The sequence below is a fragment of the Curcuma longa genome, chromosome 2 (genome assembly GCF_044706935.1).
Source record: "Curcuma longa cultivar G26 ecotype Majalengka, Jawa Barat chromosome 2, ITB_CL_G26_1.1, whole genome shotgun sequence".
Lineage (NCBI taxonomy): Eukaryota > Viridiplantae > Streptophyta > Magnoliopsida > Zingiberales > Zingiberaceae > Curcuma > Curcuma longa.
Window position 1 is genome coordinate 3613809 of NC_133862.1, and position 27656 is coordinate 3641464.

Below are 27656 nucleotides of genomic sequence, written 5' to 3' on the forward strand. Positions count from 1 at the left end.
GATCCGTGCATGATACTCGTAATCTACTGCCGTTGCCGTCGCTCTCGTCATGCTGTCTGGCTACCGTCGGCTATCACGATCGATGCACCGCTTGTCGGTGCTCCATCCGACGTCAGATTTCGATCAGATAGTGGTCGGAATCAAACGTAATTCGGTCGGAAACAGCGAAATCACACAGTTGGCAGTGGTGCGGCCACTGCTGGCCGCGATCGGCTCGGATTCCGATCGAATCATGGTCGTCATACGACAGAGGACAGCTTGGTGTCGCACACGCGCCACTGCCGACCGCGATAGGACCGGATTCCAGCCAAATCGCGATGAGAGACCAGCCGAGGAAGGACCAGCGTGCGATGTCAGGCTGTCCTCTACCGTCCGGTGACTGCGATTCGATCGAAATTCGAGCCGATCACAATCTACAGTGGCGCATCCGGTCAAATTTGCTGTTTCCGACTAAATTCGTCAGATTCTGACCACTATCCGATCGGAATCCGACGCCGGATGGAGCGCTGGCGAGGGACGCATCGATTGCGCCTGAGGCGGCAGTCGGTAGTAGCCGAATGGCACAGCGAGACCGATGGCAGCGACGGTAGGTCGGCAGTGTCGCATTTTGCATGGGTCATGGTAGGTTGTATCTGAATGATCCATTGGGCACCTCTAACTGTGGATAATCCACGTGATACTCCCGATCTGGTCTATTTGTCGCTCGTGTGGGTAATCTACAGTGACAGGTAAATACATACCGGTTTGGTAGGTGGTAACAGTTTGTAGAACTTTCCGTTCTGACCCATTAGCCGCCGACTTGTGTGGACAAGTTACAGTGACACGTGGATGCCTGCCGGTATGATAGACGGTAACAATTTCTAGATCTAAAACGTTGCGACGTTATACGCAATGGTGATGCAGTCTTCGTGTCATCATATCTATCCGGCATGACGAATCGACGTACGTGTTTCCACGTAACGCCCGCGATAGTATTGTACGTGTCAATAGGAATGATGGCTAGGGTTGGTTAAGATTGTAAATTTTCTATTTATTTTTTTATAGAAGATCGTAAAATCAATCATATGAAATTATTAAAATGATGAATTTAATTTTTTACTAAAGTAACTTTTAAATAAAAGACTTGACAATTAATTGTGAAAATAAAATAATATTTTTTAATTATTTAATTATCCAATTTTTATTATTTATTTTTAAAAAATAGAATCTGTCATTCCAACAACTCCACACGATTAACTCTATACAATCAACCCTCCCAAGCTTTTATTATTCAATTAATGTTAAAGATGATATCCATTCGGATTAATAAAAATTTTCTATTGATCTCAAGAAAAGTATCGATGAATTCTAACAAACCGTTGGAGTCTAATGCATGCGTCATGAGATTTTTTAAGAAAATAAAATGATACATAAATAAAAGTGGAAAGTAAATTGATAATGTTGAGCGTTTTAAAAATAATTATTATGGAGCTGCATAGGATGAAATTATATGTTGCTAATTATTATGAAGCTTGGGATGCAAAAATTAAAATCCGCCCATAATTATATGTGTCTTAAGACCACACCTAGTGTATCTTTTATTTTAAAATATTATTATTTTAATATTATTATAGCAGCGCACACTATGTTATTCAGTTAGTTACTATTTCATAATTATTATATTATATTAAAATAAATTAGTTTAATTTGATAAAAAAAATATTACTTTTGTATAAAATTTTTATTAATTAGTCAAAAATAATTAAAATTTAAATAATATTAATTAAATTGGTAAGTAATATATATATAAAATATTTGTGATTAAGTTAAATTAATGAATAATGGACAAGAGTCAAATTAATATTTTTTTTCCTTTTTAGATCATTAGAGGGTTATTTCATTTTTGATTTTTTTTTATCAAAGGGTATGGCCTATTTCATTATTTGATTGTACACAATTATTCGACTGCTCTCCGATTTAACAATATTCATGTTATAGTAACTATAATTTTATAATTACTATAACATGGATTTTACTCTATTCATCTATCCTTCATATTATAACAGCTACAAACTATAATTATTATAATATATGTAGTAGCTATGTAATAAGAATAGTACCGAATACATGATTGAATAGTGGGATAGAATGTTCTTTTGATTAAAATAAAATAAAATAGGATGTCTCTTTAACCATATGAAAAAAATGGATGCTATTTTAATTCTTATCCAAAAATAATTTATTTAATATGTTATCCATCGTACCAACTATTAAAATATCACTAGAATGAATAAAAATATTTTTGATATAAAAAATGAGATGAATATTTATTTTTATTTTTAAAAGCAAAGAATGCTTTATTTTTACCCAGAGCATAAACCAACCATAATAAAATTAAACATTAAAAACTTAAAATATAAGAAAGCTAAGAGTGGAGTAATTTTTTCATAAAAAATTACATATTTAATACATTCATTATAATTTTATATAAGCATTGATATATATTTTTTCTTTTAAAGTTATTTGATGGATTTTTAAAAGTCACGTAGTTAATTTAGATTATAATACACCACATGAAAATCATAAATTAGTGACAAAATTAACGACAGAATTTATTTTCGTCACTAGTTCCGTCACTAATTATTTTTTTTAGAAATGGATATTTGTTTCCGTACCACTAACACCTCAATTTAGTGATGGAAATAAATATCCGTCGCTATGTTAGGGATGGAAATATTAATTCCTTCGTAAAAAATGATTTAGCGACTGAATGTAAAATATTCATCGTTAATTAGCAACGGATATTTATTCCCGTCGCTAATTAGCGATGGAATTTTAGGTTCCATCGCTAATTAGAGATGGACTTTTAAGTTCCGTTGCTAATCCATCGGTATTTTATGGGTTTGACAAACATTATTTTAGACAGAGAAGGTAGCGACGGAAATACTTATTTTCATCATTATTTAACAACGGAAATATTTATTTCTACGAACTGTATTTCCTCCCGGGGATATGCTCTCTCCTGGCGTGCTCTCCTCCCGGCAACCTCTCCTCCGGCAAACTCCTCCGGCTAACTGACCTCCCGCGGCGCGCATTCTCTCCACCGACCGCGTACTCCTCTTCTGGCTAACTGACCTCTCGGCGATCTTTCTCCTCCTGACAATGTGTCATTTGGCGAAGTCTCTTATCGTCGAAGGTGCTTCAAATGTGGTGAATCAATACTGATAATGATTATAATCATTAAGTGTCCATAGCAAGAAAATTAAATCATTATTGCATGGACATTTTGGGACTACACCTTTTGAATGTTCCTGTTGAGATCGGCTTTTGGACGCGTCGCCGGACCAGTTAGCTTCCAGGGGAAAAGAAGGGGGTGCAACTGCCGAGGAGGACCACCACACCTAAGAAGGAGAGAAGACCAGCCACCTGGAGGCCCTGAAATATCACCGGAGAAAGAGGTCATCCTGGCGCCGGGGAGTCCTCGGACGGCCACTCCGACGCTCAAGTCAGCCCAATCCGGAGGAAGAAGAAGTACAGTAAAATAAAAATACTGTAATGAAATGTTCAGCCCAAAAAAGAGAATGAGAGAGAGAGAGAAGGGAGAGCCCCCCGACCGGAGCCCCCCCTCCTTTATAACCTTGAGAAGATCTTGATGAGATCTATGCTGACAAGACATGGTCTTTGATAAGATCTTGATATGACAAGATATGATCTTGAGAAGATCTTGATAAGACCTTTTCTGACAAGACATAGTCCTCGAAAAAATCTTGATATTGACAAATCATGTCCTCATTTAATGTCTGACAAAGTTGTTTAATAGAGAGAGAAGCACTTCTAACAAGTCACATCCAAGCTAAGACTTATCAAATCTGATTATTCTTCTTTGACAGTCGGAAGTATGAGTGCAGAGGGATGTAGAGAGACTGACTTGTGACTGAGGAGCAGAGCTGAGCTGCCGAGTGGGCTAAGTGGCAGGGCTGAACTGCCGAGTGGGCTAAGTGGCAGGGCTGAGCTGTCGAGCCGAATGGGCAGGCTGTGCTGCCGAGCCGAATGGGCAGCCGAATGGGCAGGCTACGTTGCCGAGCCGAATGGGCAGGCTACGCTGCCGAGCCGAATGGGTAGACTAGACTGCCGAGCCGAATGGGCTGAGTGGCGAGCTGAACCGAGTGACAGGGAGCTGGGCTGAGAGCCGAACCGAATGGACTAATTCCTAGAGAGGGGGGCTATAATACTCGTAACAGAAGTTCTTTCCTATATTCATGGAGGTCAAATAATGGGGCTAGATATAAAAATCTTTTAGTCGTGTCCTGGTCTTCACCGATTGGAAGCAAAGTTTTAATATATTTAATAATATCAAAACAACTTTATCATATTTTTCTTTAATTGATATTTGATATGAATGATGTGCCAGCTTGAATATGATATTAAAATATTAATTGATATTTGATATTAAAATATTTTCCTTGTATGTGACGTGACACTTGGCAGAGACGACTTTTAATTTTTTGTGGTCTTTGAATTCACTTTGACTCTGTGCTTCCAAACCTTGTTTAGCCAGACAATTAGATAATTAAGACATGACCACCGAAATAATTGAAGTTCTATTTTTCTTTCTAAAGTCGACTTGGTCTTAGTTTATGTTCTTAATTGTTGGGATTTGAGACGGATAATTTGATGGCGTCCAAATTTATGAGTCATTTATTCAATATTTTTATTTTTAAATTTTATGAATTACTTATTCTGGATTTAATTGGAAGATAGATTAGGAGTATCAGTTGTTCTTTCATTCTTAGTTATTGTTTACCTTACTTTAAACTATAACTATTACTCCTATATTTTATTATCAAATAAATACTTATATTTTTAAGGGGGAAAACATTCCAAATTATGCAAATGGTCAAAGAACTTCTCTCTCTTTTTTTTTATAAAAAGTACCTCATAAAAATATTTTATACCAAAATACTAGTTATTTCAATATTATATACCGTAAGCAACTGCAATTATGCATAGCAGTCATTCATTCTTAATCAAAATTATTATATAAAAAATATTATTATATTAAAATATTTTCATCAATTTAATTAAATAATTTAAACTTCATCAAAATTATTTTAAGTTGGTTAAAATTAATTTTCAAATAGTTATAGTAACTACTTAGCTAGCTGCTACACAATTGTAGCTAAATCTTAAATTTTAAAACTTTAAATCCTAAATCCTAAATAATATTATATCAAAATATTCTTTATACCAACTTATTAAAAATATTTAAACTTTATTATAATTATTTTAAATTGATCAAAATAATTTTAAAATAATTATAGTAGTTACTAAATAACTGTTACAATACTATAATAGTATTATATTAGTTGTTATATGTTACAGTAACAATAAAGTAGTTGTTATACTAACAATGAAGGTAAGAAGTTGTTATAACACTATAGTAGTTAGTATAATAAATTTGAAAATAAAAGATTCTCAAGATAAAATATATAATGGAACACCCATTTGATAATTTTTATAAAAGGGATATGTTAAATTCATTAAATATGGGACACTTTTTTTTTTGCCCAATATTAAGCCAGTAAGACTTTATATAATAAACTCTTCTGTAGGATTCTATATAGGGATGAACAAAAATTTGATTAAATCAAATAAATTGATCGAACTAATTAAATTTAAAAATTTAATTCAGATATTTTAAAATTTTGATTATTTTTTTAAAAAAATTGATTAATTCAGTTAATTCTGTTTGGTTTCAATTTTAAAATTTCTTATTCGGTTAAACCGAATAAATTGAATAAACTAAATTAATTAAAATAAAAAATAATTTATAAATTATTAAGTAAGTAAATTTATAAATACCTAACTAATTGATAAATTTTTTATAATATTTAAAAAATTCAATTATTTTGGTCAAAAATTAAATTAATCAATATTTTATCGATTTAATTTGTTTAATTTTTATTTAAAAATTTAGTTGATTCGATTAATTAAAAAAATTCAGTTTCAATTAATTTGATTTAGTTTAATTTAATTTTAACTGAATACTCAATTTTAACTTTATATTGGCGACAGTTTCTTTTGGTTACCCAATATTATCACTCTGTTTAACAACATAAAACAGTTAGATGGGCCAAGCGAAGATAAACAACAGGACATGTTAAATGGGCCGAGCCTAAATGAATTAAACCTAAATGATAGAAGCCTGTCGGATGAGTCCTATTCGCTGTCGGCATTGCCTCCGGTAACCCTGGACCCCGACTTCAACCCAGGCGATCCTTCTCCTCCCCGGCCTCCGATCCTTCTCCTATTTCTTCATAGTGCGTTGGTTATAGGTATTAATCGTTGCTTTTTTCCTTGTTAATTGTCGAGCGAGTAGGTCTGCCGGGTCATGGTGTCCTTGCCGTCCTTCAGCACGAGAAGGAAACATGGATAGCTAGAGATATTGTCGAAATAAAAGCATAAAGAAGTACAATTGAATGAATTTGCTCATTGTTATTCTCGGTAGTTGCTGATCTCTATGTGCGAGGCTATAGAGGGTAAGAGGTGTAAATACAATACCAACTTGGCTATTTAGTTTGGATGGATTGGGCTTTGCTTGGATACTTGAGTATTGAAAAATGAATTGCCATAGTAATTAAGGCCTTGGCAATTATGTCTACCTTGATAGTCTCACAGAAAGGGGGTAATAGTGCCGTTTGCAAGTATATCAACCTGATATGATGCCAACATCAGATTTGTTTATATTGATTTTAGGTATTAATAGGTGGCAATCCAAATTTAGTTTGTTTTCCATGTGTTCAAACATATTGCTAGATGGTTGATAGATTTCGTACCCCCTTAATTAAACTTTTTTGTGATGCGTTGGAAGATTTCTTCCAGACAACACCAATTGGAGTTAACATAATATCCTTGTTGGAGATGGAAACAACATACCTCTTTCTTTTTTTTTTTTAATGAAGATTCACTTCATTTTGGTCTACTTCATCTTCTGTGTTTGATATTTTGGTGACAGATGACTAGTGGAAGTTGACCACAATTTGTTTCTTGTTGATCTTAGAAACGATAAAAGAGATCACGTTTCAACTGTTCAACACTTATCATACATACTGTACGTAGATGCAAACCAATGGACCAACAGACCCATTAAATAAAGAAGTAAAGTTCATCATATTACAGGCAAAATGATTACTAATTCTTTAACAAGATTTGGCTTGCTCCTTCTGCATGAACTTAATACCCAACTCCACCTAATGGTGACATTTATACTCCATTCAAAAGACTAGCAATGAGGTTTCACATACTAATGGACATACTTTATCAAGGTTAACCTGATCACCAATGTGTTGAATTTGAGTCAATTTTATTATTTTCCTCACCTGAACTTAAATTTCAACTGTTTGCTAGTTGAGTGAATTTTGTTTACCCGTTCTTTCAACTTATATTTCATCTCTTATCCGTGCATAGATGCATACTTTTTTCTTGTTAGTCAACATAAAAGACCATCTACGAGTATCAATTTGTTTTGATGTGCACTGAAAAATGACATAATAGCATAATGCAATTTTGAAATCAGAGTTTTGTTTTTTCCTTGTGTTGTGACCAAATAACCAAACCATTTTAAACTTTTCTATATCTTGCAACATAAATTTTATAAATACTTCTCCTGCAAGATAATTTGTGATTGTATTGGTAGCCTGCCCGCAACCCACATGCAAGGGCTCACTTATCGAGGCTATCATAATTTTATTGTCAGAGAAGTTAAATCAATTAGAGTTATAGGTAATGAGTGCAAAAATAATTCAGAAGAACTTATCATACTGCATAGTGTAATTAAAATATAAAAATGATTTGAAAAACCTAAGTATTAATGAAGGCATATATTTACATGAGAGTTAAATGGTGGCTAATAAGATCCAAGTAGCCAACCTCAAATAAGTAGAGACACACGGTTCAGTATTTAGGATTTGAGGGCATTTCTATTTGCGCATTAAAATATAAAATCCTAATACAGGATTTGGGTTGATCGGGGATTGTACCTTATTGATATTTCTGCATATTCTGTCAGTTAATATTTCTTTATTGAAGAAACTGCATCTTTAGTTTTATGTTAGACTTGATATTTCTATGATTGAGTTTTTTTTTAATGATTGCCAAAATGATTGATTTTATCTGATTTCACCTATTGCAGATTTTTAGAAATTGTCACTTTGAACCTAACAGAGCATCTGTATTTTATGATGTTTTGTACATGGCATCAGCAATAATCTCTTATTTGCAAAACTTATGGCCATTGTCAACATTTAAGGCTGATGATCTGAAACTTTCCAATAGACTAGTTCACAAACTTTCAATCTCAGATAAGACAAAGCAGTTTGTTTTTGCGGTGCGCGAACCTAATTCTGATGCTGTAGTATATATATTAGCTGCACAGAACTTGTCACTACAATCTTCCATAGATGCAGATGATCTGATCAAAGAAGTTAAGCCTAAGGCTGTGGTGGCTCAGATTTCCCCTTTGGTAGTGGCTGATGTCCAAGCAGAAGAGAAATGTTTAAAAAATGGCCAAGCAAACCATGTTCCAACCTCGTCAATTGGGGTGCTTAAAAGATGTTTCATGGAAAAACTCAGCAAGGATCATTATGAAAGTGTTGCTGGGTGCCAGGTCTTGCAAGAGGTTTTTGGGGTTGGATTTTATGGCCACTTCTTGTCTGCAAAGAGAGCTGCAGAGGATATAGGTTCACATTTTATGTTACTGGAGTCACCATATGACAATAATAAAGATGTCCATACTGAAGCATCTCTAGACAACAACAAAGATGGAAGTAGAAGCTTGGGATTGCGCGTTCTAGCAAGCAACTTGCTACCTGCAAAAGTTACTTCAACAACATATGCTAGTTCTAAAAGATTCTGCTTAGATAATACAATTAAGTCACAGGTGGTTAAGATGGTGACTCCATTTCCTGATTTAGCGGTCTCAAGAGGAGGTCAACCTAGCCATAACTTTGAAGAAAGATCAGAAAATTATCAGCCAAAGTTAGACTACAAAGTGCCTGCATTTGCACAGTCTTTCTACCCTTTATTTGCAGATCTACATGGCATATTCATTGACCTCCCATCTATTGGAAAAGCTATGGTTTCTGTACAGATAATGCTTGCTGATATTAATGAGGGAAGGCCAGTTGATACTAAAACCTTATCAAATGTATACAGCTTCAGAATTGCAGTTGAGGGCTTAAGGATAGCGTTAAATGATGCTGCACGTTGTCCAATGGAAAGAAGAGAGAAAATCCATCCTAATGAAATGGATTTTTTTGATCTCTCCTTGGAAGAGAAATCCCATGTTCTTTTTGCACAAGCTTTGAGGAACCAGGCAAGAAAGTTTGGAACTGTGGTGGCTATAGTAGATACAAGTTGCTTGGCTGGTCTGCGCAAGCACTGGAACACACCTGTGCCTCCCAAGGTGGTAAATTCAACTGATTTATCTTATACTGATTATTATGGCGATGATCTTGAACCTGAAAAGGTGATAGAAAACATGACACGGAAGGGTCTTCTGGCAGATAAGCCTGTAGTGGCAATTGGTGCTGGAGCTACAGCAGTTCTTGGTGCATCTTCATTGTCTAAAGCTGTTCCTGCATCCACATTAATTAAATTTGCCGCGTATAAGGTTCCTGCTGCTTTCAAATTAGGCTTAGCACAGCTGCAAAGAACAGCAACTATGAGCCTCAGTAACTTCGTGAATCCCTTTGCACAAGGACTTGCTAGTGCAGGAGCCAAGTCCTCCACTATGAAGTTGACTGCATCAGCAGCAAAAATTCGTGCTGTGACACACACTATGATAGCATCAGCTGAAAGAACAAGCTTGTTTGCTATGAGGACTTCATTTTACGAAATTATGAGGAACAGAGGTGTTCGACCAATTAGGTTTGCTCCATTGGCTACCTTTGGTTGCAGCATGCTCGCATGCACTGGGCTTCTAGCTTGTGGGGATGGGATTGAATGTGCTGCCGAGTCACTTCCTTCTGTTCCAATGATTGCGTCTTTAGGTCGTGGTCTTCAAAGCTTGCATCAAGCATCCAGGGAAGCGACACAAACAAATGGAACCAAAATACAAGATGCTTTACAAACTCTGGTGCAGAACTTGAAGAAGATGAGATCACAATGAATAAACTACCTAAATGAAGCTAGTTTAATACTTGGAATGAGTAAGCATGTGTTGTCTGCTCCAACCAGTTTTTGCAGGAACTCGTATCTGCAACACATTTTTTCGCTAAGTATACTCCATCTTTAGTGCATTATTTTCGTCTAGCATGCATGGATATTGTTGCGTCAAGGCTCACTTGGACTTTGACATGTAAAGAATGAACTTACATATAGAATGCAAGTCATTACATCATAGTAGTTGTACTTGGTTCACAAAATAAAATGGAAAAAAACCTTATTAGTTGAGAATGAAATAATTCTTTTTAATTCGTAGAATACAATGGAATAGGCTTTCAGTAGCTATTCTTTCTATAGTTCATGGGAAATTTTCAAGGAATAGTGTTTATAATTATAAATTATCTATTTTGTAGGAATTGTCTAGTTTGTCCCAAATCTAGCTATTAGGTTTGTTTTAGCTCCTTTGATCAAATTTGACTAGGGGGTGCAAACGAATTAAATTTGTTTGGAACTGTTTGAATCGGTTTTAAAAATATTTGATTTGTATTCGAAATTATTGAATTCGAGTGGAATTTGAATATGATCGATAATTTTTTTGGATTCAATTTGAATCTATTATATTTTATTCCATTGTTCATGGATAATTGATGAGTTAAATATGAATAAAATTTTGATTATTTTTGTATATTTTTAATTTAAATATATTTAAAATTAAGATTTAAATTTTAAATTGATTATGTTTGATTCAAACTTAGTCAAAGTTATTCATATTTTTAAGTTTCTAATCGAATTTAAATATTATATATATATTTTTAAATTCACACTTAGGTATCAATATTTTTTTTCTTATTCGATCTCAATGTTTGCACCCCTCTCCACTAAATAAGTTTTAGATAAGAAATAATTATTTTAAAAATAATTTAGCTATTTCTACAAAACCAGATATCTCACTGAATGATATGGCAGATACAATGTGATCGATCTATTACAAATTATAATCGATGCAGTAAGGAATGTAAACGAGCTAAACCATTCACGAACTATTCGAATCTTGATTTAAAAAAAGTTCATTCGATTAAGTTAACGAGTCAAATTCGAACCTAATTTTAAGCTCGAGAACATTATCAAATTAAATTTAAATTTAATAATATTTGATTCATGAACTCATAAACATATTCATTTAAAAGTCTATGCATAAGTACGTTAAAGAGGCTAGCGAATATGTCTGATTATATATATATATATATATATATATATATATATAGAAAATTGATCTGCCGCGCGATTGATTCCTGCGCACCCGTGCGCGAATCAATCCCGACCGTCCATTTTCGCGATGCACAGTATTTCTCCTTGGACGTTTGCCGCTTCTCCGCCGCTGTTCACCGCCATCCGGCCATCTCCGGCCATCGGACCGGCGGCGATGGATGCGCAACTCGTCGGCGCCGGGTCCGGTGGTCGTATTCCGGCCAAATTCAGTCGGAATCCGGCCGAAATCGGCCAACAGCTACTGTTGGCCGATTCCGACCGTGATTCGGCCGAAATCCGGCCGATTTCTGCTGAAATTGGACAAGGGTCGTTCTGTCGCGTTTCTGGCCGGATTCCGGCCACAATCCGGCCGGAATCCGGCCCCGACCGGAGCGCCGGCGAGCTGGCTTTCCAATGCATCCGGTCCGGCGGCCGTCGGTGATCGGACGGCGGTGTGACGGCGGTGGAAGCGACGGTGGATAGAGTCCTGATCTGCCGCGCGACACCTGCGCGACAGCTCCGACCCACCGCCGCTTCCATCGCCGTCGCGCCGCCGTCCGGTCACCGACGGCCGCCGGACCGGACGCATTGGAAAGCCAGCTCACCGGCGCTCCGGCCGGGGCCGGATTCCGGCCGGATTGTGGCCGGAATCCTGCCGGAATCCGGCCGGATTGTGGCCGGAATCCTGCCGGAATCCGGCCAGAAACGCGACAGAACGACCCTTGTCCGATTTCAGCGGAAATCGGCCGGATTCCGGCCGAATCACGGTCGGAATCGGCCAACAGTAGCTGTTGGCCGATTTCGGCCGAAATTCGGTCGGATTCCGACCGAATTTGGCCGGAATACGGCCACCGGACCCGGCGCCGGCGAGTTGCGCATCCATCGCCGCCGGTCCGGTGGCCGGAGATGGCCGGACGGCGGTGAACAGCGGCGGAGAAGCGGCAAACGCCCGAGGAGAAATACTGTGCATCGCGAAAATGGACGGTCGGGATTGATTCGCGCACGGGTGCGCAGGAATCAGTCGCACGGCAGATCAATTTTTTATATATATATATATATATATATATTATATGAATTATAAATATTATATGTTAATGAGTCGAGTTCGAACTAAACTTGTTTAATTTTTAATCGAATTATTTTTGAACTGAGCTTAGCCAAACTTGAGCCGTTCGTAAACTATTTAATTTTATTATGAATCGAACTTGAACTTAAGAATTAAAGCTCCAATCAAACTCGAGCCGAACTCAAACTTAGAAAAAACAAATTGAGCTTGAGCTTGAATCTCTTATTATTCGACTCAGCTCAATTCGATTACATTCCTATATGCAATTACATTAGTAACTTGGTTAGAAGCACTTAACACAAGAAAATAAATGCATCCTCAAAAACTATTTAGAAAAAGATTACCAAATTTTCATCCAAACCCAATTCATTTTTCTGTCCAACAAACAAACGGGTCCAGGGCCCATACCAATAACATGCGGATTAATGGGCCTATTACAGTTTACGGCCCAGTTGATGCTCGAACACGAAATATAGCAGGTCGTCTTCGCAATCACCCGGTTCGCCATCTGGAAGCGCAGCAGCGGGCGGAGGAGAGAAGGATGACGTTGTTCCACTTCTTGAACTGTGCCCTTCTCACCTTCGGCCCTCACGCCGTCTACTACACCGCTACTCCTCTGTATGCTTCGTTTCCTCCTTCCCTCACCCTCCCTATCTCCATGACCTTCGGATCCAACGTCGATTGAATTTGTATAATAGTGTAGTTTGTGCTAAGATTCAGATCTGGTCTACTTTTAGCTATTTATGCTTTTACTGCTTGATTAATTTTTTTAAAAAAATTTAATTTTGTACTTGTTCGGTTCTTCGGTTTGGCTGTGCTCCGCTATGGAAAATTAAACTCCTTTTGGCTATTTGAGACGAAACAGGTGAGAGGTTGTATAGGAATCCCAGTATGTCTTTTCTATGTGAGAATAGGGCTGGTTTGTTCCTTAAAAAAGCCGAATTGATGGATTGGCTTTTTCTTCACAAGTTAGGGTAGGTGATCTGGCCTGCGTTTTGTTTTACTTCTTTTTTTTTTTTTTTTTGCTGTCTTTTGGTTTTAATAATTAGTTATCTGTTAAATAGTTGAAGCATTTGGTAGATTATACATTTATCAGTCTTTTTTGGCAGTTTAGATTTAGATGTGGGAATGAGACTTGATGTTTCTGCAACATCATTCTGGTCATAGACTGATGTTGTTAATGTGGAGTTGAAGCGACTGAATTATATACTACCTTATGGTCTTGATATATTATTTTATAAATTCGTTGATATATTTACTGTCTGTTCTGCAATGATGGCCGTTTGCTTTCATTGAAAATGGAGGTCTCAGGTATTATTATAAAATAGAAGTGTTGCCGCATCATGCATGTCGACTTTATTTTTTGCGGCATGTTCCTACATGTTATGAATCATGCCTTTTCCTGTTTATCTTCATACAGATCTGAGTATGATACAATTGGAACTTGTGTCAAAGCTGCTATAGTTTATCTAGGAACTGCTTTAGTAAAGGTATGTGAAATTTAGTATTGTTACTTCTTAACATGTTGATATGTGACTAAAATGAACTTAAATCTCCTTGCATAATTTTACCTGTACAGAGTTTTTTTAATGTTTTTTTATTTAGTTAATATTATTTGATCCATCATTATGAGTGTTTTTGAACAGCAAAACTACATCTAAATTCTCGGGACATATGAAAGCCATTCATGATGATCACCAAGTTGACCCACCGATTCACATCTTTTCAAAATTTAAATCCTTCAAAGTGTACTTCATACCAAGATCCTATGAATCGTTGCTATGAAAATCATCTTTGTTTTAGTATTCCTAGAAAAATATTCCTCTATGATTATTCACTTTATGCTCGTCCATCAGTTTGTAAATCTAGAACAAACCACTGTCTTTGAGTGTTATAGTCAATACAGAAGAACCATTTAGACATTTCTGATAGCATATTTTTCAGAGTGTTAGTAATTCATGTTGCATTGGAGTTTAATTACTTTGACATCCACTGTTGGTCTCCATTGGTTATTGTGGATGCATATGAATCTCATATTTCCTACAATCTCATATTCTTTTGATCACTAGTTTACTTCCGTTTACTTAAAGACTAAGCAACTTCATGGCTATCTGTCCTCTACAATTATTAATTCCGTTTCCTTAGTGAAAAGTTATTCTTGTCTTAGTTTGTATCAAGTTTCTTCACTCAGTAGTCAGTACTATAGTGAAGGTTGCCACAGCCACTTTGTATGCCTGTTATTCTTTTTCTATGCTAAACTCAAGCTAATCTATATGCAGCTTATATGCCTGGCAACATTTCTTGAAGTATCTGACAGTGAGAGCTTCAATCCCTATCAGGTTGCTTTTTAGAGTATTTCATATCTTTAAACACACACCAGCATGTTAATGAATATGACATAGACTTCCTTGATGTAGTCACTAATTCCTTGTTTGAATGTGATTAATTAGGAATTACTCAAGGCACTAATTGGGTTTATAGACGTAGCTGGACTTTATTTTGCATTGACACAGCTGACTCACAGAAACATTTCTCAAAATCATAAGTTCCAGGCTGTTGGTCTTGGTGAGTAAATGCATACTTCAGTTGCATTCTATTTATTGGAAAAGCTATATTTTTGTCATTTTTTTGTTGTGAGAACTATAACTGCCAAAATTGGTATTGGTATTGGGAATAAATGATAAAAAACTAAGTTACACCCCAGATTGTTAGAATTAGTGAAAACAGATTCGTTATGGAAGATTACCAAAAAAACAAAAAAAAGAACAATCAAATAATTTTGTACATGAGGATATGAGATAACAAATGATGATACCTTTAAAGGAAAAGGTAATGCTGAAGGTCAGGACCTCTATTATAGTGTGTGAGCGTGTGTATATGGTGAAGGTGACTTTCAAACTGAGATAATCAGGCAACAACTTCCAATGCCTTTACTAACTTCGTGGAAGACACCTTTGACCATCGATCATAATAATTATATATACTTTGTTTCACTAAATTTTAGATTCTTAACACCTTTATTATAATATATAAATAGTAATTACTAATAAAATTATATCAGTAAAGCATAATATAGTATCATATTGAAAATATCACATTATAATACTATCATTATCCATTTAATAGTATCAAGTTAGTAATATTATTTGATAATGCCATCTTTCAAAAATATTAAACAGAAATTGCCATTTTAGTTTCCCTTCACTCCCTCAGCACCCTTAAAAGCACCAAAACTTGAATTTATTTTTAATTATTGCCTCTCTTCTAAGTTTATTCTTAATTATAGTGTCTCTTCTAGATTTACTTTTGTGTACACACACACACACACACACACACACACTTTCAACTAGATTATAGTATGACTACCTGTCAATCTTCAAGATATTCTATATATGCATACAAGTAGACTTAGATCATCATCATCAGCATCAAGCTCAAGCTGTGTTTGTAATAGTTAGGTTCATCTACCTATCCTTACATTGAGCTCTACTACAAGTATGTTAACATATGCTTATTTTAGTACCTTATTATTCTTTTAATGTAATTATATTCACTATCCTCTTTGTTGTTAAAGAGCAATAGACGAAAAATGAATTTCTGTGGCCTAATTTCTTTAGGCAATGTTTTTTTTTTCACCTCTAACTAATGGGTTTTAGATTTACAGATTTCCAGAGTGCAGTTTTCACCTTTGACTATACAGATCCTTATCTGAACAACTTATGCTGTTGGTGCTAGTTCATTGTTTATATCATAATAGTGAACTGTGTACTTCCAACCATCCCTTAATTTACTAATTTCACTTGTAGATTCAATCATGGCATTGCAGTTCACTAGACTCACTTATAAATTCAATCATGTTGTAGTTCTCATGATATGAAATTCTTGTATATGCAGGTTGGGCTTTTGCAGATTCTGTTTTGCACCGATTAGTACCTCTCTGGGTGGGAGCTAGAGGATTAGAGTTTACATGGGAGTATATATTTCAAGGAATTGAAGCAAATGCAGATCTGGTATATACAGTTTCCTTATTTGTCTTTGTAAAGTTACATTCATTGTCAACGTGATACTGGACTATAGAACTGGAATAGCTAGTCTGATGGTGATCAGTTTATGACATGTTCTCTTTGTTAGGACTTTGGACCAATTTTGTTAAAGGATAATAAAGATGTAGTCATAAAACTTTCAGCTATGGGGTCTTTTATCCTGCTGTGGTTCTTCCATCAACTTTTCCAGTGTACAAATAGAATATGAAGTTTGCTTCGTATGGTATAATGGAATGGATTCAGAACTGATATGGGGAATTTAACTGCTGCAGTGAGATGGTTCACATGTGTATGGCTTACAGAGAATAATAGTGTAAACACAGGACAATCTCTGGGAAAAAGGGTTGTCCACAAATTACTGCCACACGACCAAATGGTGAAGTCCCAGAGGCGCGGCCTCTTGGCAAACATCATTGGAAGGCGCTCCTCTTAATGGGGCCTCTAAGAGTAGCGTTATAATAATGTGTAGTTTTTTCAGAGCTTTTTCAGCTCTAGTAGAGCCCTTCAAGGGCATCTGGGAGACTGTGGCTTTCTTAGCTTGACCCACACTATGCATTTGATCTCCCTCCATCGAAGCTAAGCTAGACATGTTGACCCACACTCCACCTCTCAGCAACTTAGTGCCTCACTTCAGAGAACCATTTTGACCACCTTGGTCAAGCCATATCTACCTTAACAGAACTATGTCCATCTTAGATCAACTCAATCAGTCCCAGATCCACTTCAGTCTGCCTCCACTATGGCTGAACTCTGCTGAGCCAAATCCACCTCCATCAAAGTGCGTCCACCTCGGGCAACCCTAACGAGCTTTGATCATCCTCACTCAAACCTAATACTAGTAGTCATCTGGATGAATCGTGTATTCAGATCCATATCATTAAAACTACCCAATTTGTTGTCAAATGACCATGATATGAATGAAATGATGGAAAGCAATAGAATGACTGGTTCCATATATTTGGTTTCAGTAGGAGAATGAAGATTGAAATGACTGGATAGTTAAAGCAGAGATGTACAAGAAAGGTTGATAATTTTTAAAAGGTAAAATGGATGGTTCTTGATACCTAGCAGGTCAACTATTCCTTCTTAGGATAGGATCCGAAATAGGACAGTGATTCCATTCTCCTAATTCCACCTACTCTAGACATGCCACATATTTCATTTTACTAAACATGGTGGTCTTGCTCCTTTTGTTCTGTTCTATCAGGTGCTTAATCTCTCTCTTGCGGCAATTGGGTCGTTGATGTGGCTCAGGAGGAACAAGCCCAAAACATTGATACCAATCATTTATGCATGTGCTGGTATTCTCGCAACAATGCCGTCTATCACAAGGTTCTTTCACTCTCTTCTAAGTGTCATTTTTTGTGCATGCTGATTTCTATACTTTGAAGCAAAGTCAAATTGACAGTTCTAATAGCCATCTTCAGTTCTTTTTTTCTTTTGTATCTTTTTGGGATCTAATTTAGTTATATCGATGATCTCATTTTATAAATTTCACCCATAAATTGTTGGTAGGCATGAATATGGTTTTGCCTAGCACAACATATGGTAATTATGTTAGTGGTGCCAGCAGTAAAATGTGATTATTAATGTCTGAGCATTCAAAAACAATGAAGATAGTCGAATCAATTCCTTGTAAGATTGAATTAATGTCATATATGGAATATAATACGTTATTAATTGTGAGAAATTGCATTCTTGAAAGTTGAAATGCCAAGCTCTATATTTTACACTAAACAACAGTTGCTGTTTATCTTATACTTCATTGTTATGAAAATGAAAAATTGGTCATACGTGGAACCATCTGACACATTCTTAATGCTGCATTACTTTTCATTTCTTTTTTCATGTAAATAATGTGCCTTTGTATGTTGAATGTCATATACGGAATATAACTATCACTATGCAGACTTTTTGACTTGGTACACCTTTCCTTGTAATTGGGTCACAAAGATTCTGAGCTGCTCGAACACCGTCAAGCGAGTCTTGGCTCGGCTCATTTAGAACCCTACTTATAATCGAGTTCAAATTTTGGAACAAGTTGCATTACTGGTTGAAAATGTTCGGATCTGTGATTTTTGACTTGAGAAATAGCTTACCTTGATCCGACAATCACATGGAAACACTTTTTATGGACTTCACAGCTATCTAAGAAGGGCTCTAGGGTGGCAACCTCCAAAGCTAGTGGCCTTTGAATTGAGTTCTTCATTGGTGATGGCCTTCATCAGCTGGCAGCTTTTTTCTGCTTGCCATAGACCAGCATAATTATCTGCTGCACGCCCACCTGCCGAACGTTGCTCGTGCGACTTGGCAAACAAGGGGTAGCACTTACGGTACCGAGTTTTATTTCTGACTCTTTGTTACTGCATCTTAAAAATACTAATAGTTGTCATTCTATTTCCGACTCATTGTTACTGCATCTTGAAAGTACTACTAGTTGTCATTTCTTTAGCCTGCTCATTCCAGTTATAAATCTCACTTGCACAGAGTTTAGACTGATTTGGAATCGAAATCGAATTTTGTATGGTTTTTGATAAGTTGTATCTATATTCCATGTTGTTACAATGGAGGAGATTTATTTGCATTCCCTTTTTTCTGATGCATGTTATAAATGTATGGTTTGTAGAATAGCTACTGCTCATATGAATTTCCTTGGAATAATATTTCTTATGTTTGGCTGTTGAATTAAATTTGAAATATTAAATCTCATGAAATTACTATTCCTTGTTCTATAATTTGTAGGAATATCTATTGCTATTCAATTCTATTTCATTTCCAATTTAAAAAGTCAAAGTAGCATTCTATCATATTTCTCATATTAAAAATATTTTTATTCTAGCACCAATAGCTACTATCATATTTCTCATATTATAAATATTTTTATTCTAGCACTAATAGCTAAGGAGTAGTAGCTGTTACCCCATGTTATTTTTTTTTAAATTTAATTTGATCAAAACTATTATACATATGACACTTTTATGTAAAAAAATTATTTAAATTTATTTGAACTTGATCAAAATTATTTTAAAATTATTATAATAAGTATTTAGCAGCTATTATGCTATTATAACAACTATTTAATAGTTTTTATTGTAGTAATTATTAAAAATAGTTGTTATAATAAGTTTGAAGTTAATTTGAGTAAGATGATTTGATTGATAAAATTTAAGAAATTTTGAGTAAGTTTATATATATATATATATATATATATATATATATATATATATATATATATATATATATATATATATATATATATATATATAAATATAAAACAAAGTTAAACTAATTTCTAATACATAACACTCAAATAAAGATGTTTTTAATATAAAAAAATAATACAACACTTTTTTGATAATTAAGGATGTTTTTTGATTTTTACCCTAATATAAATTGGGAAAACTAGATAGGACAAATGGATTAAATAGGCAAAGCTAGTTGGATCAAACAATCCAAATACATTTTTAGCAATATTTTAATAAAATCATTTGTTATTTATAGTTATAATATTTTTATAAACCAAACAATGAAAATGAATCATCAACTCTATTTTATACACCAGACTAACCTACATCCATATAAATTTATCTTATTCTCCCTGAATAACTATTTTTCTCTCAATCACAGAAGCATCACTGTTAAAAACTATGAACAAAACAGAACTGTGTTCTCCAACTTCAACCTCTTCTGCCACATCCAAAACAGATTACATTACATTATATACATTTCATTTCCATCCTCGTAAAGATTTCAAAAACTAAAACGGGAGAAGGTTAAAAGAATAAAAAAAAACTCCACATCTTCCTCCTACCACTTCACATCCAATGTCAAGGCCTCAGGCGGTACCATGAAAGAGGGCAGTTTTGTGAACGAAACATTCAACAAACTACTCAAAGAAGCAGAATCCTTGACAATAAAAGGTGTCTTTATCTCCAGCCAGATGGCTCTTCCAAACTCTCGTCGTCATTTCTGATATGGCTTTCGAGCTGCAACCGGAATTTGATTAGAACCATGGAGGTAACCTTTGCTTTGGTAAAGTGGATGGATGGATGCTCTAGGGGAAACAATGTCGCCTGATAAGCTCTTCAGAAGTTTGCCTACAAAACCCAACTGTGATCCCACTGAGCAAAATGAACAGGATGACCTCGGCTGGACATGGCTATTGCTATACAACATTTGAGTGGCAGCAACTCAACAATATCATTGGCCTGGAAACAAGCTTTGATTTTATCTGCAGAGTTGTCATTGTTATAAGCCAAAACAGATGCTGATCTGATGGATGGACCGACAATCATGGCGCACATAAAGAGTGGCTTAGGTACCAAAACTTAGTTTGATCTTCGATGCGAGCCACTAAATGCTTGTGAGTGACATTTAGCTGCAAAAGAAGTACATATTATCAAGTTCTTCAAATGTGCCCAAAATAAATTACTGATGCTCCTGCATACAGGAAGGAAAAGACATTGTTTTTTCAAGGGCAGTGCTCAACACATATAAACAACTCCCATGAAAGACCAGAAATGAAATAGGCTAATCATTGTCTTTGATCCTAAATCAAAGGCTCAATTCATATAAGCAAGCCTTGCTAAAGATCTGGAATTAAAATAGGTGTGGAGGCTTCCCAACCAAAAGATAGGATAAAAAAGGGAGGGGGAGGGGATTATGTTATAAATCCAAAGGAATTGCTAAGGTGATGTGAACAAAAATTGAAATGGATGCAAAGTACCACATGTTCAGTTCAACTTTGAAGCAAAGTAAACTTCCCTTTGTCCACTAAGCTTCTGAGAAACAAGAAAAGCAAATGAACTTAGCTTGAACTTAAGCAGTTTAAGCTAGTTGACTGAGGCATCAAGCCTTAAGCAGTACAGTATGGCATGCTAGTTTAGTCTCTAATGATAAGTTATAGGCCAACAAAGAAGCTTTATAAGCTTATTTGCGTGAGCTGCTATTAACTTGGTGACATGCATTTCGGTTGGGTAACCGGATAAATTAATGGGTTAGTTTCTAATCTAACTTGTTTGTGGCATCTAAAGAGTTGTTATGGTTGATCAATGTGTTAATTAACTCTATTCTAGTTCCTTCCTTAAAATATTCAACAAACATTTGTTCTTTCGGAAGATTTCATAATTCTCACATGTTCATGTAATGGCTTTGATGAAGAACTCATAAACATATTCAATTACATCTCATTACATTCTTCGTTTCAATATATTATATATAACACTGAATTTAACATCATACAACACAGTTTGGACTATAGTTTTTCTTAGGACTAACTATCCATTTATTCAGTACGCAAGCATAGCAGGCAATCTTCATCGCTGTCAATTCAAAATTTCCATTACAATTAATACAAAACTTAACACAACATTACAAACGATCGAAGGAATGAAACTACGTAGAATAAGTTGCAAATAAATGTGCATAAGTACCATCATAATGAACGGCCGGCCTGAGCGAAGCTCAACAACCGCGCCGTCCACCTTCCGCCACTCGATGCCCTCATCGTAGAACTTCAAGTTCAAGGCCCTCCGTCCGATCCGGAGGCGGAACTCCTACCGCTGCCCGAAGGCAACCCTGGAGCCCCCTTCGTCCAGATCGGCGACCCTGATCTCCGCCTCCGGATCCCACCCCTGCTTAGCCGCGAAAGCCCGCGCCAAATCCCCCAGAAAAGTGCGGGGAGGAGAAATTGAAGGAAAGCGAGAGGGAGGAGTTGAAGGGGAGGGATAGTGCGGGGGGAAACTGTTGAATCGGTGGCGACGAGGAGGAGGAGGAGGACGGCGATGGGCGGAGGAGAAAACGTCGTCGCCATTTCAAATTCCCCTAAATTTCGTCGACGAATAAAAAGCGACCGCGATCGTCGGAGGCGGTAACTTGACCGTATCGCGGTATCATGACCGCCTAACATCATGCCGCTCCGCCACGCGTGATACACAAGCATCGTTAAACGGCCATACTCTTCATCTGCCGGCGAAGTCATCATCGCCTCTTCGCTCAAATGTCGACGGCGTTAGCGATCGGCGGATGGTTCGCCCAAGGCTTCATCCAGACCCTCCTCGACAAGGCCAGCGATAGCGCCGTCCAACGCCTTGCCGGGCTACGCGGCCTCGACGGCGACCTGAGGCGACTCCGGGCGTCGCTCTTCAAGATACACGCCCTTCTGGACCTAGCCGAGAGGAGGCGGTGCAACAGTAGCAACCTGGCCGAGTTGATGAAGCAGCTCAAAGACGCCTCTTTTGACGCAGAGAACTTGCTCGATGAGTTTGAGTACCAAACTCTGAAGCACAAGATCGAAGGTCAGGCGAGTGATTTCTTCACTCTCGCCTTTTCTGCCGCAAGAAATTTGTTCTCCGCCGCCGACAGCGATGATTTTGGAACCAGATTGAGGGCGATTCAGGAAAAACTTTGTGAGATTGCTGCCGATATGATAGATATCATCATGCAACTGCTTTCGATGGATGATGCAGGGAGACAATCCACTGGGAAGTTGGTGAGGAGAGAAACAAGCTCCTTCTTGACCGAAGACATAGTATTTGGCCGAGACAATGAAAGAGAGAAGGTGATTGCATTGTTGTTGGGCTCAGCCGAGGGTTCTGAGTCTAGTAACCATGTCTTCTCCGTGTTGCCTCTGGTTGGCATCGGCGGCGTTGGGAAAACTACACTCGCACAGCTTGTCTACAACGACGATAGGGTTGGAAACTATTTTCAGCTCAAGATTTGGATTTGTGTATCTGATGATTTCGATGTGAAGAGACTGACCAAAGAGCTGATAGAGTCCGCTACCAAGGAGGAGCAATCTGGTCTGACAAACTTGGACACTCTTCAGTCGAGCCTTAAGGAGAAGATTGAGTTGAAGAGGTTCTTGCTTGTCCTTGATGATGTGTGGAGTGAGAACAAGGATGAGTGGGACAAACTGTGTGCTCCTCTAAGATTTGGAGCGCATGGCAGCAAGATCATAGCGACTCGACATACGAAGGTCGCTAGCATAGTTGGCACGATGAGCACAATCTTTCTTCATGGCTTAGAAGATGATGCTCTCTGGGAATTGTTCAAAAAACATGCATTTGCTTCTCAAATTGTCGAGGAGCATCCAGAGCTTGTGATCATTGGTAGGGAGATTGCTGGCAAGCTGAAGGGCTCACCACTAGCAGCAAAAACACTTGGGAGTTTGTTGCGATCAGATTTGAATGAACAACACTGGAGGACTATAATGGAGAGCGAAGTGTGGCAACTGCCCCAGCAGGAAAGTGAAATTTTGCCAGTTCTACAACTGAGCTATCATTATCTTTCTGGACATCTTAAGCAGTGCTTTGCTTTTTGCTCAGTATTTCGAAAAGATTATATATTTTGTGAACACACATTGGTTAGTATCTGGATGGCAGAAGGATTCATTGGACCACAAGAAAATAGGAGGATGGAAGATGTAGGAAGCAGTTGCTTCCATGAGCTCGTTAGCAGGTCTTTCTTTCAAGAAACTCAACGGCGAGGGCGATATGTGATGCATGATCTCATACATGATCTTGCCCAGTTTGTTTCTGTAGGTGAGTGTCATAGGGTAGATGGTGATAAGTCTGAGGAGATCCCTAGAACGATCCGCCATCTATCAGCAACATTAACTGCACAGAGGAAGTTTATGGAGTTTTCTAGTTATCACAAATTGCGGACTCTCATGATCAACTATCAGAACAATCAGAACCAATTTGTGCCGAGAATTCAGAGCCCTTTGGTGCTTGATGACTTGCTCAAAAGACTAAAAGATATCCGCGTCCTGATTTTGCAGAAATGTGGCCTGAAAGAATTGACTGAAACTATTGGTGAAATAATTCATCTCAGGTACCTCGATATATCCTACAATTCCGGCATTGTGAAGTTGCCGGAATCATTATGTGGCCTTTACAATTTGCAAGTGTTGAGACTATGTGGTTGTCAACTGCAAGGTTTCCCACAAGGTATGAGCAATCTGATCAACTTAAGGCAACTTCATGCAGCAGATGAGATAATTTCCAAAGTAAAAGCAGTGGGGAAGTTAATTTCACTTCAGGAGTTGCCCATATTCAAAGTACTAAAAGACGATGATGACCACAAGCTCGTGCAACTTAGTGACTTGAAACAGCTCCAAGGAGAACTTACAATTTCAAATCTTGAGAATGTCAACAGTGATGAAGAAGCTAGTCTGGCTAAACTGAACAACAAAAAATACCTGGATGCATTAAAGTTAGAATGGAAAACAGGCCAGGAGTCTAACTTGGAGAAAGAGCTTGTTGCTGAGGAAGTACTTGAAGGCCTCCAACCACATCACTCGCTAAGAAGTTTGACAATAAGGAGGTATAATGGCGGCGTGTTACCTAGTTGGCTACAGGCATTACCTGTTTTAAAATTGGAAACTCTTAAACTAGAAAGTTGTAAAAGATGCAGGGATCTTTCATGTATTGATCAACTTCCACATCTGAAGGTTCTTCACATAAAGGGAATGCCTCAAGTGAAACAAATAAGTCCTAGTCTGTGTTGTCACACAAAGAGCAAGTTCTTCCAACAGCTACATGAGCTAGCACTAGAGGATATGCTGGCACTGGAGGAACTACCTGATCTTGGACAACTCCCTCATCTCAAGAGTATTCAGATGAAGGGAATGAATGCACTGAGATGCATAGGAAATGGTTTTCATGGTACTAATGGAAGCAACTGGTTTCCGAGACTGGAAAAGCTACGGCTGCAAAACATGCAAGCAATGGAAGAACTTCCGTTTCTTGGACATCTTCCATGTATCAAGGTTATTGACATAAGGCAAATGCCTGCTCTAAAGCATATATATCATGCACATTATGATTCTATAGAGAGGAATTGGTTTTCCACGCTAGAAGTTATGGTGCTGGAGAACATGCCGTCGTTGGAGGAGCTCCCATGTCTTGGGCGACTTCCGCGTATTAAGTATCTTCGGTTAGATGTAAAGAAGATAGCTCATGGATTCTTTAGAGTGCCTTCAGAAAATAATTGGTTACCTAAGCTAGAAAAGTTAGAACTCCAGGGCATACCAGGATATGAGGAACTCCCTTCCCTTGAACAACTTCCACACCTCATGGTTCTTCACCTTGATGGGATGACATCATTGAAAGCTATTGGCCATGGCTGCGCTTTCGCTGCTGAGCAGATCAAGTGTTTTTCAAGGTTGGAAGAGCTTGTCTTCAGAGACATGCCAGCATGGGAGGATTGGTCTTGGGCTGAGGGTGCAGAACAATTTTCATGCTTGCGTAGACTCAAAATTGCACAATGCCCTAAGCTTAAGCAGTTGCCTCCACTCCCTGCCTGCCTCTTAGAACTTGAACTAATACAAGTTGGATTGCCAGAACTTCCAGGACTATGGAAAGGAACTAATGGAAATAGCAGCAGTAAAATTTCATCTCTTACAAGGTTACATTTATCAGAATGTCCAAATTTGAGAAATCTAGAAGAAGGATTGCTATCCAATCACCTACCACACATCAATTCAATTCTGATACTGGAGTGTGTTGAACTCATGTTTCTACCAGTTAGGAAGTTAGCAGAACTCACATCCCTTGAGATGTTTTCAGTAAGGCACTGCCCCAAACTCATGATGACACAAAGTCAGGACATTGACCTCCAGCTTCCAACCTCAATCAAGATATTAGGATTGCGCAATTGTGCATCTTTTGGAAAATCTCTGCCTGGATGCTTGTCCAGCCTCAGGTTGCTAACTCAATTGAGTATAAGTAACTGTCCACACATGGTAACTCTTCCAGGGGAAGCTATGCTTCATTTGAAACAACTCTGGAGTGTGAATATCGAAAGTTGTGATGAATTGAGGTCAATAGACGGAATAAAATTTCTCAGCACTCTCACAAGGTTAGAACTTGCAGATTGTCGCAAGCTTCTACTGAATGGAATGGTTGAAGAAGGAAAATGCTTGTCTCTGCTTGAACTAAGGGTCGACAACACTGCTCTCCTCAAAGTATCACCAATATTAAATTCATTACCATCCATCCATTTTCTTCGTATCTTTTCCTCTTATCAAGCTGTAATGTTTGACGGAGAAGACCAAGAACTGTTGCAAAGTCTCACAGCTCTCAAGTGTTTAGAATTTGGCTTTTGCAAGAATCTCAAATCCCTGCCGACCGAGTTGCATTCTCTTCCATCACTTAAGAGTTTGGCCCTACTTGAATGCCCTGAGATACAATCCTTACCAGAGAAGGGACTGCCTCCATTCCTAACCGACTTGCGCTTCCAAGGCTGCCATGCACTGTTGACAAAGAAATTGGAAGAACACTTGCAGGAGATCAAGAACTCAGGTAGATTTAATTCAGTTTTTACATAGACAAATAAGAGATGCATAACACATAACTTTACCACTCATGCTTCCCTTTTTATTCTTGTCCTCTTATATCAATCTTCTTGGTGATTTGGAATTCATCATATTTAGACAACTATCTTGACTACATGTGCCTTTGCTTGAGAAAGTGTATATATGATGTACAGGTTACATAGTTTCTTGTTGTTTTATGATTAGATTGGTAAATGGGAACTGTTTGTTTAATTTGGAAGTGGAGTAGATTTTTCAAGTTGTTAAAGTTAAGAAAATGATGTTTTGTTGTCTTTAGAAAGATAATTGGAAAAATCACAGAAATGATACATAAAACACAAACAAAAAAAATTATATTACATCTAAAAAATAACAAATAGATACTTAGGAGGCGCCAGGATAAGTGTGGTGTAATAATAAAGTATTCAGAAGAATAATAAAGAGATCAGAATTTAAATTCCAAATGAGATAAATATTTTAGAGGTTGGATTTTGAGCATGTATAAATTATATTTCAAATTATATTTTAGAGGTTGGATTTTAGGTAAAAGTAAGAGAAGACTGTCTACCTTTAAGATTAGTCAGGTGAAGTTGTTTTTGATTAACTACTTTCTAATAGTCAAACTGGTTAACAAAAAGTTTAATACCATAAATATAATTTATTTATATGTGTGAAATATTTTATATTTTTAATAAATGTATTTAATGATAATAATAATAAGTTGACTGATTAAACTATTGACTCAAAAAATCATGTTACAAATATAACTATACTTTTAAAGGTATAAAATATTAATTCGAAACAGAACAAAATAACTTTTAGATCTATAAATTTTTTAGTT

At 37.0% G+C, this 27656-nt stretch overlaps 3 protein-coding genes and 1 pseudogene across 3 annotated transcripts; 3 read left to right on the plus strand and 1 right to left on the minus strand.

Annotated features, from left to right (window-relative positions):
• Window positions 1–6224: 6224 nt before the first annotated feature.
• LOC141821915 (uncharacterized) lies at window positions 6225–10412 on the plus strand. Its single transcript, XM_074709299.1, has 2 exons — window positions 6225–6314; window positions 8171–10412. Exon 2 carries the CDS (start codon window positions 8231–8233, stop codon window positions 10145–10147), a length of 1917 nt encoding a protein of 638 aa, XP_074565400.1. The 5' UTR covers window positions 6225–6314; window positions 8171–8230; the 3' UTR covers window positions 10148–10412.
• Window positions 10413–12968: 2556 nt separating this feature from the next.
• LOC141821767 (uncharacterized) lies at window positions 12969–19084 on the plus strand. Its single transcript, XM_074709126.1, has 7 exons — window positions 12969–13075; window positions 13878–13947; window positions 14737–14796; window positions 14908–15022; window positions 16352–16467; window positions 17708–17832; window positions 18645–19084. The coding sequence occupies exons 1-7, from the start codon at window positions 12999–13001 to the stop codon at window positions 18763–18765; spliced, it is 684 nt and encodes a 227-aa protein (XP_074565227.1). The 5' UTR covers window positions 12969–12998; the 3' UTR covers window positions 18766–19084.
• A 1088-nt stretch (window positions 19085–20172) lies between these two features.
• LOC141819702 (uncharacterized) lies at window positions 20173–22313 on the minus strand (annotated as a pseudogene).
• Window positions 22314–22480: 167 nt separating this feature from the next.
• LOC141822098 (disease resistance protein RGA2-like) lies at window positions 22481–26885 on the plus strand. The gene has a single exon (XM_074709524.1). It carries the CDS (start codon window positions 22499–22501, stop codon window positions 26828–26830), a length of 4332 nt encoding a protein of 1443 aa, XP_074565625.1. The 5' UTR covers window positions 22481–22498; the 3' UTR covers window positions 26831–26885.
• Window positions 26886–27656: the final 771 nt, after the last annotated feature.

Coding starts and splice junctions, on each gene's coding strand:
- LOC141821915 (XM_074709299.1), top strand. CDS start 8,231: ATGGCATCAGCAATAATCTCTTATTTGCAAAACTTATGGCCATTGTCA.
- LOC141821767 (XM_074709126.1), top strand. CDS start 12,999: ATGACGTTGTTCCACTTCTTGAACTGTGCCCTTCTCACCTTCGGCCCT. Junction 13,076..13,877: donor TACTACACCGCTACTCCTCT/GTATGCTTCGTT, acceptor ATCTTCATACAG/ATCTGAGTATGATACAATTG. Junction 15,023..16,351: donor GTTCCAGGCTGTTGGTCTTG/GTGAGTAAATGC, acceptor TTGTATATGCAG/GTTGGGCTTTTGCAGATTCT.
- LOC141822098 (XM_074709524.1), top strand. CDS start 22,499: ATGTCGACGGCGTTAGCGATCGGCGGATGGTTCGCCCAAGGCTTCATC.